Source organism: Rhinopithecus bieti, unplaced genomic scaffold (assembly GCF_001698545.2).
Source record: "Rhinopithecus bieti isolate Rb0 unplaced genomic scaffold, ASM169854v2 scaffold_12155, whole genome shotgun sequence".
Classification (NCBI taxonomy): Eukaryota; Metazoa; Chordata; class Mammalia; order Primates; family Cercopithecidae; genus Rhinopithecus; species Rhinopithecus bieti.
This window is the reverse complement of record NW_016807423.1, coordinates 3,844,394-3,862,535: the sequence shown is the minus strand read 5'-3', so window position 1 is coordinate 3,862,535 and position 18,142 is coordinate 3,844,394. Positions and strand designations below refer to the sequence as shown.

At 43.7% G+C, this 18,142-nt stretch overlaps 1 protein-coding gene across 5 annotated transcripts in view; it reads left to right on the top strand.

Moving 5' to 3' along the window:
• CFAP57 (cilia and flagella associated protein 57) overlaps nt 1-18,142 on the top strand; it is an 85,929-nt gene that overhangs the window by 32,562 nt on the left and 35,225 nt on the right. For 4 of the 5 annotated variants that reach the window (XM_017881949.1, XM_017881947.1, XM_017881948.1 and 1 more), the window contains exons 10-15: nt 3,141-3,353; nt 5,360-5,533; nt 10,882-11,043; nt 14,981-15,136; nt 16,837-16,930; nt 17,561-17,751. In XM_017881949.1, the coding sequence (XP_017737438.1) occupies nt 3,141-3,353; nt 5,360-5,533; nt 10,882-11,043; nt 14,981-15,136; nt 16,837-16,930; nt 17,561-17,751 (990 nt within the window). The remainder of the gene's footprint in view (nt 1-3,140; nt 3,354-5,359; nt 5,534-10,881; nt 11,044-14,980; nt 15,137-16,836; nt 16,931-17,560; nt 17,752-18,142) is intronic. The other variant, XM_017881950.1, reaches the window with a different exon arrangement.

The window sequence follows — 18,142 nt, the reverse complement described above, 5'->3', positions numbered from 1 at the left end:
ATGGTCTCGATCTCTTGACCTCATGATCCACCTGCCTCGGCCTCCCAAAGTGCTGGAATTACAGGTGTGAGCCACTGTACCCGACCAGCTTTCAAGATTTTCTTATCTTTGGCTTTCAACATTTTGTTTTTGATGTGTCTGGATCTAGATTTCTTTGCATTTGTCCTACTTGGAGTTTATTGTACTTCTTGGCTGTGTAGGTTAATGTTTTTCAACAAACTTGAGATTTTTCAGCATTATTTATTTGAATATTTGTTGTTTTTCTCTCTTCTCCTAGTGCTGTCATCACAGTACACATATGTGGGTGCATTTAGTGGCTGCCCACATTTCTCTGAAACTCTGTTAATGTTAATTTTTCTTAATTAGTATTTCTCTCTGTTCTTCCAATTGCACAATCTCTATTGAGCTATTTCAATTTTGCCAGCTCAAATCTACTGTTGAGCCCTTCTAGTGAATTTTTCGCTTTGGTTATTGTACTTTTCAACTCCAGAATTTCCATTTGATTTTTAAAATAATTTCTGTCTTCTTATTATATTCTCTATTTGATGAGCCTTGTCATCCTACCTTCGTTTAATTATTTAAGCATAGTTTCCTTTAGTTAATTGAACTTATTTGTATTAGCTACTTTGAAGTCTTTGGCTGCAAAATCTACCATCTGGGCCCCTTCAAAGGCAATTTCTATTGCCTGAATGCTTGCTTGCTTGCTTGCTTGCTTTTTCTTATTGGTCACACTCTTTTTGTTTGTTTGTTTATGTTTCAATTTTTTGTTGGCTGAATATTTTAGACAATATATTGTAGCAGTTCTGGGTATGTGTCCCCCCAGGAGGTTGTTGTTGGTTGGCTGATTATCTGTTTCATGACTTGGCTGAGCTAATTCTGTAAAGTCTGTTTCCCCTGTAGTGTGCAGTGTCTCATATCATTACTCAGATATTTTTCATCTTTTCTTTTAGCCTGGCTACCTAGGCTTGCCCATGAGTTGCCTGAGCTGCTAATTAGTTATGGATTGTGCATAAACCCTCTTAGCCAATTAGGTTTTTACCTTTTACTACAAGATTTATGTGTGGCTTGGAAAATGCTATCACAGTTCAGAGAGTCAATGGCTTTTGCATCATGTTCAGCCAGAGACTGGTAGTTTGGATGTCCTCTCTCTGATTGTACATAAGAGGGTACAGCCTTGGACATGCACAGTCTTCCAGGCTGTGAGGGATGAATATAATTTCTTCTTTTTTTTTTTTTTTTTTTGAGATGGAGTCCCGCTCAGTCACCCAGACTGGAGTGCAGTGGCGCTACAAAATACAAAAAATTAGCTGGGCTTGGTGGCGGGTGCCTGATTTCATTTTTAAGCCTGGCTTCCTAGGAGATGCCCCTGGGTTGGGAGAGCTTAATGTTCAGCGTTTGGTGGACTGTTGTGTTTGGTAGGCCCATTGTGCCAGTGAGACTCTGCCCTATGTTAATGGGTCTTTGTGTAGCTTAGGAGATGCTTTCAAGTTTTCCCCATATCCCACTCTGACTGCACCTGAATCAGCACAGCCTAGCACATACACAAGACCTTCCAGCCCCTAGAGTTGTCTGTTATCCCTGAAGGGCTCTTCTTCCCTGTCCCTTTCACTTGTTCTATCAAAATTCCACTCCTCTATATCATTTTGCTTACATCCTGGAGTTATCAGCCTCCTCTTAATCACTTTCCACCAAGATCTCCATTGTTTTAGACAATGCCCATAGCCATGGACTTTTCCATGTTCTATTCCAAATAAAGTCAGTCCCCTCAAGCAGAGCTGAGAGCTCCCTGTCTTAGCACCTGACTTTCCCATGGTCAGAACCTTTGCTCCACTGCACCAGAGCTGGGGCGGGGACCTGCTTTTCCAGGAGTAACATCTCACTTCCGTGAGTGACACTTGAGGTGTATGTGCGCGCGCGCGTGTGTGTTTATGTGCATGTGTGTAAGCCCCTGGTCTTTTTGGCTTGCCCTTCATTGCTTGGATCTTTCACTCTATGAGCAAACTGGGTCAGCAATCATTGGGGCACAGTTATTCTTAGTATGCTGAGCTTGGAGTGGAGCTTCTTCCAACAAGTGAGAATGGGCTGGGGGGAAGAGAGTCTGAGCCCTCTCTGCCACACCTGCTTGGAATAGAGCTTCTGCAACATGGGGCTGGGGTAAGAATAAGACATCCCAGCAGTTTCCCTTTCTAGACTGAAACCATAGCCCAAGACTGGGAGCTATGGGGAGAGGGAGTCGCTTGTCTTGGCCACATCTGCCCAGTGTGCACAGCAGTGAAGTTTCTGAAGCTGAGGCTGTAACAGAGCGAGTCATGGCTCAAATGCTGCAGACCCTGTTCTTACTGGGATTGAGCAGATTTTCTTGAATAAATGTTTTTCCATTTGCTGTATTCCCTGAGGACAATTTCCAGAGACATTTTATTTATTTTATTTTAGACAGGGTCTCACTCTGTCACTGAGGCCAGAGTACAGTGGTACACTCATAGCTTACTGCAGCCTCAGCCTCCCCAGTCCAAGCCATCTTCCTGCCTCAGGCACATGCCACCATGCCCAGCTTATTATTTTTATGAAGACAGGGTTTCACTATGTTACCCAGGCTATTCTCAAACTGCTGGGCTGAAGTGATCCTCCCACCTCAGCCTCCCAAAGTGTTGGGACTACAGATGTGATCCACTGCACCCAGCCTTCTAGAGACTTTACATGATTATTTTTATCATATTTACCAGTTAACCTACATTGTCAGAGAGAAGGTCAAGTTGAGGTCCTTACCCTGCCATTCCAGAAGTCCACTCTCTCTGTCCTGTTTTTGCAAGTTTCTGTGAATATATAATTATGTCAAAAATGTTTTGAAAAAACAGCAATAATTGGTTGGTTCTAGCCTTAAGAAACCTGTATGATTCAGTCTTTACGTTCATAACGTGAAAAAGAAATGGGAGTGTCTCATCTTCAGTAATTTGCAAGTGTCATAGAAAACAGAATGTGTACGTTCACAAGAAGCTACGTTTTGTGCTGACAGAAGGGCCTACAACAGGAAAGGATGTTCTGCTCAGTCTAGTGGAGCACCTGAGGAGTTTGCAGCCTTTTCTGTGTTAGTATGTATGTGTGTATATGCTCTTCACTGGATATGCCTTCCTCTCCTGCAGATTCGCTCAATTGTGTGGAATGCAGATGATAGCAAACTGATTTCTGGTGGCACAGATGGTGCTGTGTATGAGTGGAATCTGTCCACAGGAAAGAGAGAGACAGAATGCGTGCTCAAGTCTTGCAGCTACAACTGTGTTACTGTCTCCCCGGATGCCAAAATTATCTTTGCTGTTGGATCAGACCACACCCTCAAGGAGATTGCGGATTCCTCTGTGAGTCTGCCCCTGCCCTGCCTCTGGGCTGCTGCACAGATCTGCAGGGACAGCCTCCCATGCTTACAGCAGAAAGTATGCACGGAATGAGGGCCTCTGTGTACAGGGCCCATTCTTCCCAAGATAACATCAGGCTCCTCATTCCTTTTGGATTAGCTCAGTTATCGTCACTCCCTGAATTTCCTGCTCAGTTTCCTTCCTGACTGGGTGAAATTGTCAATTGCGGCCTCTTTTTCATTTCTGTTTTACTTGCTGTCTGTAACTTCTCTCCCACCTTCCAGGCATGGAAGTCATGTCATCTCTAAACTGCGCTCTTACCCTTGGTCTGCACTTAACTTTCCTGGGGTAAAAACCTAACTACAGTATGCACTGAGTAACACCAATGATGGACCACATAGACTGTAAGATTGTAATGTCATAAGGTTATAACGCCAAATTTTCACTGTACTTTTTCTGTTTAGATATATAGATATTTTCCATTGTGTCACAGTTGCCTACAGTATTCAGCATAGTCATATGCTGTTCAGGTTTGTAACCTAGGAGCAGTAGGCTCTACCACATAGCCTAGGTGTATAGTAGGCTGTCACAGCTAGGTTTGTGTAAATACACTCCATGATGTTTGTGTGACAAAATAGCCTAACCATGTATCCCATATCAAGCAGTGCATGACTGTGCAGTTAGCTGCTATCACCTAGGCTTGCCACTGTATTCTTTTGAAATCCCCAAACTCTGAAACTGTACAGTTACACTAGGCTCCAAATAGTGAAGGGAAAAGAGAGGAGCTCAGCAAGGATGTGTCCTACAAACATGCCCTGTGCGCTCCTCCAGCTGGCTCCTCCCACTTTTCCTGTGACTGGTGCCTGGGAAAGTGTGTAGATACCATGGCAGCAAGCTAGCCCAAGGCAGGTCTCCCTGCAGCTGGAACACAGTTGACAGTATAGTGACTATCCTGTGTACTCCCGAGTAGCCCGGTCCTAATTCAATGGCAGCTATCAGTGCTGTGCCAGAATAAAGCCCCTTTAGGGCAAGGCTATGTTTTGCTCCTCTTGGCAGCCCTGCTAGCTGGCACACCGTGTGGTGCACAGTGTTCAGTAAATGTGTGTGTAGGTGGGCCGGTAGATGAGTGCATGAATGAGTGAGGGAATGAAGGGGCGCTCTGATTAAGTAGTCCCGCCTTATCCACAGTTTCAGTTACCTGCGGTCAACCAAGGTCCAAAAACAGGTGAGTACCATACTGTGAGTAAGATATTTTGAGAGAGAGAAACCACATTCACACAGCTTTTATACGGTATTCATGTAACTGTTCTATTTTATTATTAGGTATTATTGGGCCTAATTTATAAATTAAACCATATCATAGTTATGTATGTATAGGAAAGAAACATAGTATATATAGGGTTCAGTACTATCTGTGGTTTCAGGCATCCACTGGGGATCTTGGAACATATCCCTCGAGGATAAGGGGAGACTCATGTATAGTTTTGTTTATGTAATGAGCATTAATAAATGTTGCTGAATACATTTATGACCAATAGCCCATTCTCATTTTGAAATGCACCCAAGCATAGCAGTCAAAGCAGAGACTGGAGCCCACCTAGGTACATGAGTTGAAGCAAGTCCCTTGTCACACAGATGGTCCATCATCTGTAGACTAGGGATAACAGTAACTGCCTCAGAGGGTTTCGTGAGGATTGAATGACTTGCAACATGGAGAAGGCACAGAACAGTGCTTGGCACATAGTAAGTGCTATATGAATATCTCTCTTTACTGGTATTATTCCTAACTCATGAAACTGGTTATTTACCAGCAACACAACAAGGAATATCCAGCTTGCACCATTTTTTTTGGGCTAGGCACTATTCTGGATGCCAAAAGGGATAGGAAAAGCATTTTTTAAAGACAGGCCCCTAGGGATCTGTTAGAGGAGAGGGCGAGAGACAATGGTACCAGGACATGGAGGCCACAGCTCGACCCCTCACACTGAGCAGAGCTGCCTGTGTCCCAGATCCTTCGAGAGATATCGGCATTTGACGTCACCTACACCACCATTGTCATCTCGCATTCTGGACGCATGATGTTTGTGGGCACCTCAGTGGGAACCATTCGTGCCATGAAGTACCCTCTGCCTCTGCAGAAGGAATTCAATGAGTACCAGGCCCATGCCGGCCCTATCACCAAGGTGAGTAGGGCCCTCTCCCCAGGAACCCAGTCCTACACCTTCTGCCACATGCCTTGTTCATCCCTTCAACCTCCCAATGTCTTTTCTCTCTCCTTCGTCTCTCTTATTTATTCATCCCTCATTCATTGAATCACTGTCTATTGACTATGAATATACTCTTTGTTTAAAACTACTTCCAGGAATTGAGCCTAGGAAATCATCAAAGATACACCTAAAAATGTATGTATGACGTTTTCACCATAATATTATGCATAATAAGGGGCCATTTGGTGGATGCCGTAGCTACTGTGAGTGTGGCCTGCGCTTGACCACAGTGCCTCCTTCTCCAGAGAATGACCCGGACTGAAAGGAGCCATAGTCCTGAAGATTAGCCCCTGAGGGTACAAAAGGCCACCCCAGGGGCAATACCATGAGTACACATTTGTAAATTGTCCTTCCATTCACCCTTCTCATAAAGTAGTGTCTGTGTTCAACAGTCCAAACGTGGAAGCAACCAAGTGTCCACCGACAGACCAATGCATAAGCAAAAGATGGTATATCTGTACAATGGAACAGTATCCTGCCTAAAAAGGAAGGGAATTCTGCAAAGTGCTACTACATGGATGAACCTTGAGGATGTTATGCTAAATTAAATAAGGCCGGCCACAAAAAGATAAATACAGTGTGATTCCACTTTTAGGAGATACTTAGAGCAGTCAGAATCACAAAGACAGAGTGGTGGTTGGCAGGGGCTGCGGGAGGGGGAATGGGGAGTGATTGTTTCATAGGTATAGAGTTTTGGTTTTACAAGTCAAAAGGGTTATGGGGGTCGTTGGTGGCGATGGTTGCCCAACATTACAAATGTATTTAATAACACGAACTGTACACTTGAAAATGGTTAAGATAGCAAATTTTACAGAATATGTATTTTACCACAATTTTAAAAATGAAATTAAAAAGAATTAACTGGCATGTGAAATGGTTGCCAAGAAATCATAGTCAATAGTAAATTAAAGGTTATTCATAGTGCATAAAAAGAAAGCAACGTCTGTACCTACACTGACCCCCTGAAAAACAGGCACTGGGAAGGTGTGCATCTCCTCTTCCTTACTCTCTCTTTCTGCAGATTGAATGACATAGCGCCTGAGGTTTTGAATTATGTCTCAAACTCCACAGTGGCTTACCTGCAACACTAGCTGTATTAAGAAAAGGTTTCTCATTATAAAACAAAACATTTCTGTACCAAGCCTGGGCCTTGGGTCTAAAGTAAATTACTACAACATATTCCCCATCTTCCCTTCAGATCTGCTAAGTTTTGTGGGTAAGGAATTTATTTTTCTGATTATAGAAGCAATGCATGTTTATTTTTAAAATAAAAATCCTTGCCAGGCGCAGTGGCTCACGCCTGTAATCCTAACACTTTGGAAGCCCAAGGCAGGCAGATAATGAGGTCAGGAGATCGAGACCATCCTGGCTGACACGGTGAAACCCCGTCTCTACTAAAAGTACAAAAAATTAGCCGGGCGTGGTGGCGGGGTCCTGTAGTCCCAGCTACTCAGGAGGCTGAGGCAGGATAATCACTTGAACCCGGGAGGCGGAGGTTGCAGTGAGCTGAGATGGTGCCACTGCACTCCAGCCTGAGCAACAGAGCAAGACTCTGTCTCAAAAAAACAAACAAACAAAAAAATCCTCATAATGGCATCATCATTTCTTTCATGCATTTCCTTCTACATTTCCATGTGTGTGTGTTTTAAATAAAATTAAAATCATACTGTGAGGCCACTCTCATGACCCGCTTGTTTTTAACTTCACACTACTGTAAGCATTTGTCCATACAATTAAATATTTCTCAGAAGCATGACTTTAGTAGCTACACAAATATCCTATCCTGTGATGGACTGTAACTTACTAACTCTTCTCTTGCAATTAGGCATTTAAATTATCTTATGATCTATAGTGAATAGCCCAGTTTACAAATTTATATTTGCATCTCTGATTCTCTCCTAAGACTGAATTCCTTGAGAGAATTCCTGAATTCAAGAGTATTGCCATTCTCAAGATTCTTGACACATACTGCTGATTGTGAGAAGACATTTTTCATAGTTAACTCTTTTGTTTTAACTGTTTATATTGAAATACTTACAGGTTTAGAGGAAATTTTAAAGATAGCACAGAGTTCCCATGTACCCCTCACTCAGTTTCCCCCAGTCATTACATCTCCTAGAACAGTAGCAAAATATCAAACCAGAAAATTGACACTGGTCCATGGTGTATATGTATTTCTGAATTAGTTCTCACATGCACAGTGTGTGTAACCACCACTACAATCACAATATAGAACCGTTCCATCCCCACAGAGATCTCCATCTACCCTTTAGAGTCATACCACTCCTCTCGACTATCATCCCTAATCCCTGGCAACCACTAATTTGTTCTTATTTCCATAACTTTTGTCATTTTGAGAATTGCGTATGCTATTATACTGTATATGGCCTTCTCAAAATGGCTTTTTTATTGATACGTAATATCTGTACATATTTATGAAGTACATGTGATATTTTGTTACAGGCATAGAGCATGTAACGGTCAGGTCAGGATATTTAGGGTTTCCATCCACCTCACGTACTTATGATTTCTGTGTTGAGGGCATTTCAAGTCCTCTCTTCTAGCAATTTAAAAATATACAATACATTGTTGTTAACTATAGTCACCTTACTCTGCTATCAAACATTAGAACTTATTTCTTCTTCAACCTGGCACGTGCATCATGCCTGTAATCCCAACACTTTGGAAAGCCAAGGCAGCCAGATCACTTGAAGTCAGGAATTTGAGACCAGTCTGGCCAACATGGTGAAAACCCCATCTCTACTAAAAAATACAAAAAATTAGCCAGGCATGGTGGTGCATGCCTGTAATCCCAGCTACACAAGAGGCTGAGGCAGGAGAATTGCTTGAACCTGAGAAGCAGAGGTTGCAGTGAGCTGGGAGATCGTGCCACTGCACTCTTAGCCTGGACAACACAGCAAGACTCTGTCTCAAAAAAAGAAAGAAAGAAAAGAAAACTGATTTCTTCTATCTAATGTTTTTATCTGTTAACCAATCTCTATCACCCCACCCACCCATACACTTTTCCCTAGTATCCATCATGCCACTCTCTACCTCCATGAGGTCAACTTTTTTTTTTTTTTTTTGAGACAGAGTCTCACTCTATCACCCAGGCTGGAGTGCAATGGCACGATCTCAGCTCACTGCAACCACCACCTCCTGGGTTCGAGCGATTCTTCCACCTCAGCCTCCCAAGTAGCTGGGATTACAGGCACATGCCATCACGCCCAGCTAGGGTCAACATTTTTTAGCTCTCATATATGAATGAGAACATACAATATTTGTTTTTCTGTACCTGACATATTTCACTTAACTTCACGACCTCCAGTTCCATCCATGTTGCTGCAAAAACATGATTTCATTCATTTTTATGGCCAAATAGTATTTCAGTGGGTATATATACCACATTTTCTTTATTCATTCGTCCACTGATGGACACTTAGGTTGATTCCATATCTTTACTATTGTAAATAGTGGTACAATAAATATGGGGGGTGGGGTGCAGGTATGCTTTCAATATACTGATTTCCTTTCCTCTAGATAAACACCCAGTAATGAGATTGCAGGATTGGATGGTAGTTCTATTTTTAGTTTTTTTGAGAAGTCTACATACCGTTTTCCATAGTGGTTGCACTAATTTACCTTCCCACCAACAGTGTATAAGAGTTCTCTTCTCTCCACATTCTTGCCAGAATCTGTTATTTGTTGTATTTGTTGTCTTTTTAATAATACCTGCTCTAACTGGGGTAAGATGGATCTCATTGTGGTTTTGATTTGCATTTCCCTGATGATTAGTGATGTTGAGCATTTTTTCATAAGCTTACTGGCCATTTGTATGTCTTCTTTTGAGAAATGTCTGTTCATGTCCTTAGCCCACTTTTTTTTTCTTTTCTTTTCTTTTTTTTTTTTTTGGACAGAATCTCGCTCTTGTCGCCCAGGCTGGAATGCAATGGTGCACTCTCAGCTCACTGCAACCTCCCCCTCCTAGGTTCAAGAGATTCTCCTGCCTCAGCCTCCCGAGTAGCTGGGATTACAGGTGCCTGTCACCACGCCCAGCTAATTTTTATATTTTTAGTAGGGATGAGGTTGCACCATGTTGGCCAGGCTGGTCTCAAACTCCTGACCTCAGGTGATCCACCCGCCTAGGCCTCCCACCGTGCTGCGATAACAGGTGTGAACCACCGCGCCTGCCCCTTAGCTGACTTTTTAATGAGATTTTTAGATTTTTTTGTTTGTTTAATGTTGAGTTTTTTGAGTTCTTTGTGTATTCTGGATATTGGTCTTTATCAGAGTAATAGTTTGCAAGTATTTTCTCCCATTTGACAGGTTGTCTCTTCACTCTGTTGATTATTTCCTTTGCTGTGCAGAAGCTTTTTAGCTTAATGTCCTGATTGTGGCTTTTTCCACTCAGCTTAATCCCCTTCAAATCCATCCAAGTTGTGTTGTGTATCAGTCATAGTTTATTCCTTTTATTGCTGAGTAGTGTTCCACGAAAAGCAAATCACAGTTTGTGTAGCCATTCACCTATTGTAGGATATTTTTAATTTTTTCCAGTTTTCAGCTATTATAAATAAAGCTGCTGTGACCAGTCACATACAGGCTTTTGTGTGGAAATAAGTTTTCATTTCTCTGGGATAAATGCCCAGGAGTATAATTGCTGAATCATATGGTAAGTGTATATTCAGGTTTTTTTTTTTTAAACTGCCAAGCTATTTTCCAGAATGGCTGTACCATTTTCCATTCCCACGAAGAATGTATGAGACCCAGTTTCTCTGCGTCATTGCCAGCACTTGGTGTTGTGACTGTTTTTTTATTTTAGCTGTTCTAATGGGTGTGGAGTGATATCTCATCATGGTCCTAATTTTGCATTTTCCTAAATGGCTAATAATGTGGAACATCTCTTCACGTGCTTACTTGCCATCTGTATATTTTCCCTGGTGAAATGTCTCCATATCTTTTGTCTGCTTTCTGATTGAATTGTTTGGCTTTTTTACTGTTGAGTTTTTGAGAGTTCCTTATATATTCTAGATAATAGCTGACTCTTCAGATTCCAAATCCACAGGGAATGCAAACATAACCTTGCTTCTTCTATTCATTAAGAGATGCCTGTGAGGGCTCCTGTCTCATTCTTACCTGGGATCTAGTTTACCCCACTGTGAGGCCGTGCCCAGGATTGCATGGGGAGAAGCCTTGCACAACAGCTGGCGCAGCCCTGGTCATCTGTGGCCTTGAAAGCTTCCTGGCCATGATCTTTTTCTCTTCAGATGTTGCTTACCTTTGATGATCAATTCCTGCTGACTGCTGCTGAGGATGGCTGCCTGTTCACCTGGAAGGTCTTTGATAAGGATGGCCGGGGAATCAAGCGAGAGAGGGAGGTGGGCTTTGCCGAAGAGGTGCTTGTGACTAAAACAGACATGGAAGAAAAGGTAAGAACTGGATCTAATGAAGAGGGACATGGAATTCCTTACCGGACTGCATTCAAATGCGGGTCCAGTACCAGGGCCCTCTATAGCCTGGCTACACCCTGTGCCCAGTGCAGACCCCCACAGCTCCCTGCACATGTGCTGTCCACACAACCAAGCTCTCCTCCTCACTGCCACTGTCCACCCTACTCTGCCTGTCTTTCTGCCATGTGATCATCTTGACTTACACTGTGCTTTGCTTTTATTCTGTGATCTGGTTTTCCTCTTCCTACTCTTTGAAACCAAGAACAATGAAACATACAGTTTTCTTATGACCAACAGTTTCTAGCACATGCTGGGCACATGGAAGACAATCAATAAATATTTACAAAAGTAAAGTATATTCTCATATAAATGTCACAACATCTCTATGAAGAAGATACTGTCATTCTCCCCATGTTTCAAAAAACAAATTAGGAGAGCTTGAGGGACGTGTCCAAAGTCAGTGTGCTAATAAACTAATAGGACCAGAGTTCTAATCCAGATTTAATCTAGAGCCCCCTCCTTTAATCACTATACCAAAGGAACATCCCTTCCTTCCTGTTGATGCAGTGAACATTTCATAAAGGTGCGTTTTGCAGAGATGTGAGTGCATAGCTCTGTGCTATGCTCCCTAAGGGAGAAACTGAATGGATGATAAACACACAAGGCTCATGGAGGATCACAGAACTACACAGTCATTGCTGTTTGTCCAGAATCTTAACTGTGTTTATTGAATACCTGCCATTTGCTAGGCACTGGGGATGCATGTGTGAAAAGACAGGTATGGGCCCTGTGACATGACCAGGAAGCTCACAGTCAGGTGAGGGATAGAAACAAGTAAAGCCATCAGAGCAGCAATGCAACACTGCCACAAAGCAGGGTGACAAGCCTCTGGCATGTGCTGGAGATCCCTTCTAGAGCTCCCTAGAATTTTCTGCAGGAAAAGCAAAGAGGGGGAAAGATGAGGGAGGGCCCCGTGAGAGTGGGAGCCTGACCTGCTGCAGAAAGAACCCCTCCTTTTCTCTGTTATCTTTTCTGTTCTTCCCAGAGGGTAGGGGAAGAGGCCAAATAGGAGACAGCAGGCTAAACCAAAGGCCTGAAGGTGCCCAAGCTGCCTTCTGACCACAGCCCCCAGATGGACCTGACAGTACCACTGCCAGGCTGGAAATGACTCGCGCATGTACCACTTCTTCTTGAAACTCCCTTCTGTCTTACCATCCATGTGACCACACTCTGTTCCCTGTAAACCTTTCTGACTCCTCCTCCCCACTCCTGTCCTGGCTCTTCCTCCACCTGTCCCTTTAAAAGCATGTTCCCGGAATTCTCAGCTCTCTTTATATTCTATTATAGTCTATGTAACTCTCAGGCCATGATTTACCTTCTCTGCCTAGGATTTACAGAGGGGTCTGCTGTGTACCTGACACTATACTAAGGTCTGGGATTATAGAGATAAAAGACATAGAGCATCCTTTAGCTGATAGCCTGGGAAGAGGGCATGCCAAGTATCATAAAGAAGGGAATTAAACGTGCAGCCGAATGAAGTGTCATGAAAGAACAATGCCGTGGGAGCACAGGGGAAGGAACTTGGCTCAGGCCAGGTGGTGCCAGAGGACATGAGCCTTGCTCAGAGCCTTCCAGAACAAATGGACAAGGGCCACTGAGCAATGAGCAGTGAGTGTGTGCAGAGGGATGAGGGAGTGGTGATCTGCAAAGCTGCTCCTAGTTAGGGTGTGCCAGAGAGAAGGGCTGAAGATGAAGCTGGAGAGAAACAGGTCAGGGGGCCTTTTACACCATGCATTAGGCTGCACATTGCACATAAGGACCATTCATAAATTTAAGCTAGGGAATGACTTAATATGATTTGCATCTCAGAGAGATTACTCTGCAGCAACGTGGAGAAGAGATGAAGGAAGGACGCTGAACAAGGACCTCAAACACAGCATGTCAAAGGCCGGGTCATTCCCACGGATAAATAGATCCCACTAGCCAGGGCAGACCCCTGGGGTCATTGATAAGTATTCATTCAGTGCTGACCATGTTGCTAGTTTTATGCTAGGTTCTGGGGATAAAGCGGTGAAGCAAGACAGGCCAAGCCCCACCCTCAGGTACCGGCCCTTCTACCTAGGAGACAGCCTTCATCCATGATCCTTACCTCTCCACCCTACATCCAATCAGGCACTACCTTCTCTAAACTCACTCTCTCCAAACTCTCCATTCCTCTCCGGTCCCCTCCCCTACCTCAGTCCAAACCCTGTCCGTCTCTCACCTGGTCTATGCAGTTGCCCCCCACCCACCCCAGCAATTCATCATGCTACTTTTGGTCCTTCCTTAATCTAGTCCGTGCTGCATACCGCCATTGGAGAGATCTTTATAACACCAAAGTCAGACTGATCAGGTTTGATGAGGACCTTTGGAAGCCCTCTAGGATAAAACCCAAACTTCCTAGCATGGCCTACCAGACCCCTGATGGTCTGACGCAGTCTTGGCTGCCCCTTCCTATGCATCCCACCTGTGCCATGTCACATGCAGTGAGTGCCCTGGCCAGGCATTCCTGCTCCCTCCTCTCTGACTTTGCATGTGCAATTTGTGCTTATCCTTCATCTCAGTACTACCTGTGCACCAGATCCTCACTAGACTGCTGGCCAGAAATGCAGAAATGTGTGTAATCCGGTTCCTTGATATCAAGTCGTTCACAGGTGGTACAGGAGACAGACCAGAAATGATGAGATAGGGATGCACGGGGTCTCCCCATAGGTAAGCAAGAAGAAAACACTGCATTCTGACCCACTCTTGTCATCAACATTAACTTTTTAAGGAAATGAAGGGTGTGTGTATTACAGTATTTTTAGAAAACTTTGGCATCGGTGAGTACGATGGGAGAAGACACTAGGCCGGGCGCAGTGGCTCAGGCCTGTAACCCCAGCACTTTGGGAGGCCGAGGCAGGAGGATTGCTTCAGCCCAGGAGTTTGAGACCAGCCCGGACAACCTAGTGAGACCCCCATCTCTACGCAAAATATAAAAGTTAACAAGGTGTGGTGGGGCATGCCGGTAGTCCTGCTACTTGGCAGGCTGAGGTGGGAGGATCACTTGAGCCCAGGAGGTCAAGGCTACAGTGAGCCGTGATCACACTGCTGCACTCCGGCCTGGGTGACAGAGTGAAACCAAGTCTACAAAATAAAATAAAGAAAAAAGGAAGTGTAAGAAGATACTTATTAGGCATAAAAACCAGCAAGACAGAAGCGTTAGGATTTAAAGTAATGAAAGTGAGTCCAAGAAGACATCAAGAGGGACCCAGCTTTGGGCACTTACCACGATTTGTCATAATGTGTTTATCTGACTGCCTCAGTAGACTCTAAGTTCTATGGGGACAGGAGTCATGCTTTAGTAAATATCTTCTGAGATCCTACTCTGTGTTAGACACTGTTCCAGTACTTGGGATATATCAGCAAACAAACCCTACAAAGATTCTGGTCTATGTGGAGCAAGTTCTAATGGGGAAAGAAGAATAAAAATAATAAAATAATAAGTAAATTATAGAAAGTGCAAGATCTAAGAAAATAAGAAGAATTAGAGCAGAGTAAGAAAGGTGATGGGTCCTGGGAATGGGAAGGGGTTGCAGAATTAAACAATGTGGTCCAAGTCAGCCTCATCAAGCAGGAGATGTTTAGGCCGACTTGAAAGAGATGAGAGCGTTACTAGCACAATGTAGTAAGGACTTTTTGAGGATAGAGGAGGAAGCTCATATGTCTCCTCGTTTTTAGCCGGTGTGTCTTCTGGGGAAAAGATGACAGGTTCCAGTTGAGACACATTGAGTTTGAAGCTAGACAGAGTTGCAGGTCTCAGGTCAAGGCCGCAGGTTTAAATATTCTGATTCACCCTCACTGTCAGTGTTCTTGATTCTCTGTCCTTCTCCCAAAGGCTCAGGTTATGTTGGAGCTAAAGACTCGTGTGGAGGAATTAAAAATGGAGAATGAGTATCAACTCCGACTAAAGGACATGAACTATTCTGAGAAGATTAAGGAGCTAACAGACAAGTTCATCCAGGAAATGGAGTCCTTGAAAACAAAAAACCAGGTCTGTTTAAGAGACTGACCAACAAGTGCAAATAACAAGAAATTTCCACTTTCAAGACACAACTGGCATATACTGCCCAAGCTATGCTCAAACAGTAAGATATGTGAAAATGTCCAATTTTAAAGCATAGTTGTTGATATCAGAAATGCTTACAACTGGAACTGGCCGGGCACAGTGGCTGACGCCTGCAATCCCAGCACTTTGGGAGGCCAAGGCAGGCGGATCACTTGAGGTCGGGAGTTCGAGACCAGCCTGGCCAACGTGGTCCAGCCTGGGCAACAGAGACTCCATCTAAAAACATAAATAAATAAATATGCTTACAATCAATTGCTAAGTGGAAAAAAAAGCAGAATATAAACCACTTTATGGTGAATGGTATTAATCGGTATTAGTGGTATTAACAGATTAATTAATCTATAGTAGTAAAATACATATAGAAAATAGATAACAGTATAATTATCTCTGGAAGTTGAGATTACAGATAATTTAAATTTTGTTTTTTATCCTTTTTGTAATTTCTAAATTCTCTACAATGAGAATTATGATTAGGAGAAACTTATTTTAAAACAAAATGAAAAGAAAAGAAAAACAAAGCAAAAAAATAAGAAAATCAAAGCATAGATGGAGAATAACTAGCAGAATACCGATTCCTGGATTGTCAGGAAGTTAAATAAAATTAGTCTGCATGGCCTTTACATAGTTAGATTTGGTCCGGGACTCTCCCAGATTCTTTTCTTTGTTCTACACAAATCTGGACTCCTATCTAAAATCCCCGCTGGGCAAGGTGGCTCACCCCTATAATCCTAACACTTTGGATGGCCTAGGCAGGAGGATCGCTTGCATCCGAGAGCTTGAGACCAGCATGGTTAACATAGTGAGACCCTGTCTCCAACATAAAATAAAAAATGAGTCTGCCATGCTGGCATGTGCCTGTAGTTCTAGCTACTTGGGAAGCTGGGATGGGAGAATTGCTTGAGCCTGGGAGGTGGAGGCTGCAGTGAGTCATGATCTCACCACTGCACTCCAGCCTGGGTGACAGAGTGAGGCCCTGTCCCTCACCCCCTAAAAAAATTCCCAATTATGTGCTTGAGGGATATTTGTTTCTTTAATGTCTATGGGTCATAAAGTTTGGCTAAAAAAAAGAAAGAAAAACCTTGGCTATTAATTGTATTAATTAATTCATTTTATAATTTTATTCTTTTAGCCAACAAACAGCTATTTGGTGCTGTATATAAGCCAGGCGCAAAGTTAGGTCCTGAAGATGGCACACCACCTCCAACTCGCCCCCCAAGCCTGAAAGCTTTCCTACTCAGTTAAAGAAAACACTTGCTCAGAAGCTTTACCCATGAACACACCCAAGGATTTCATTGACAGCAATGTGCCGGCAACAGAGGATTCAAATGTATCCCTACTTTTTCATCCAGAAGTCCTTTTGACACGTGTCCAAAACTGAACTCATCATTGACAAACCCATTTAGTAGCAAGAATAGAAATAGGAACAGTATAGAGCTTTTTGAGCAGAATACAACATAAATAAAAGGTGACAATGTGGTTGTTGCTTCATAGAACAGTGCTTGGTGCAAAATAAGGGCTTGAGAAATGTCTGTGAGTGAAGGAGGGTGTAACTTGCAAAGTGAGTTCTTGCCTTAGTGGTGCTTTCAGCAGATGTGTGTAAATGAGGAAATGTGACTCTGTTTTAGGTCTTAAGAACAGAAAAAGAAAAGCAGGATGTTTATCACCGTGAGCACATAGAAGACCTCCTAGACAAGCAAAGCCGGGAACTGCAAGACCTGGGTGAGCCCACAAGTAGAGGCCTCGTTGGTTAGGGTTGGAAGAGCTAGGTTATGGGGAAACACTTGAGAGTCCCCCAGACACGGTAGAAGTCTCAGGGAATATAGCTTTGTCTAAAAACAGGCTACATGTATCCCCTGGAACTCACGGTGGTTTTACTTCTGTGTTTTACTCATTCACTCAGCACATTAAACACCTGTTACATGAAAGCAGGAGACATGGAAAAGTTCAAGTTTGGAACCTGATCGTCTCAGGCTCACCACGTTCTTGCCAGGTGCTCTAGGGAGTCACCTCACCTTACCGAGCCTCACTTTACTCTTCTATAAAGTGGGGGTCCTAATACCTAGTTTTCACACTCAGGATATTCTTCTTGGCCCTGAGTCCCCAAATACCACTCTGTGCTTTCCTGGAAACTTTTCTTCCCAGAGCAGGCAGGCAGGGAGTTTGGCTACCTGATGAGATGATGGGATGAGGGGGTGGCGGTGAGAAAGCCAGGCAGGCATTTGAATCTTGGCTCTGGAGGCAGCTGCTCCAGCTGGTGCTGGAAGGAATGGGAAAGTGCCCAAGGCTCCTGGGTGTCCCTCAGGCGGGTGCTGCTCTCCCACCTTAAATACCTTCCTTGCTTCTCTCCAGAATGTTGCAACAACCAAAAGTTGCTTCTAGAATATGAGAAGTACCAGGAGCTGCAGCTCAAGTCCCAGAGGATGCAGGAAGAATATGAAAAACAGCTCCGGGATAATGATGAGACCAAGAGCCAGGCTCTGGAGGAGCTGACTGAGTTTTACGAGGCCAAACTGCAGGAGAAAACCACCCTCCTGGAAGAGGTACTCACAGGAAGCCATGCTGTGCCTCCCTTTCCCAGAGAAAAGCCACCCATTCACTCAGATCTCCATGGCATAGCCACTGTATGCCAGGATGTGTTGTGCACTGGGACAGACATGGTTTCTACCCCCGAGGAACTTGTATCTAATGGGAGAGAGAGCCAAATAACATCGCAAATAAATATAACATTACGATTGTCACAAGTTCTGTGAGAGAAAAATATGGGAAGCCTGGGTTTCCAGTGAACAAGACCAAAGAAGAACAGGGATGGGGTGTTGGAAAGGTTGGGGTTGAAGTGGCGGAGCATGAGGCCTGATTTGGTAGGAAAAGAGGGGAGGCAGGAAGAGAGGACAGAGGGGAAGAAGGTGGACAGGTCAAGGGCCCTGTGGCCAT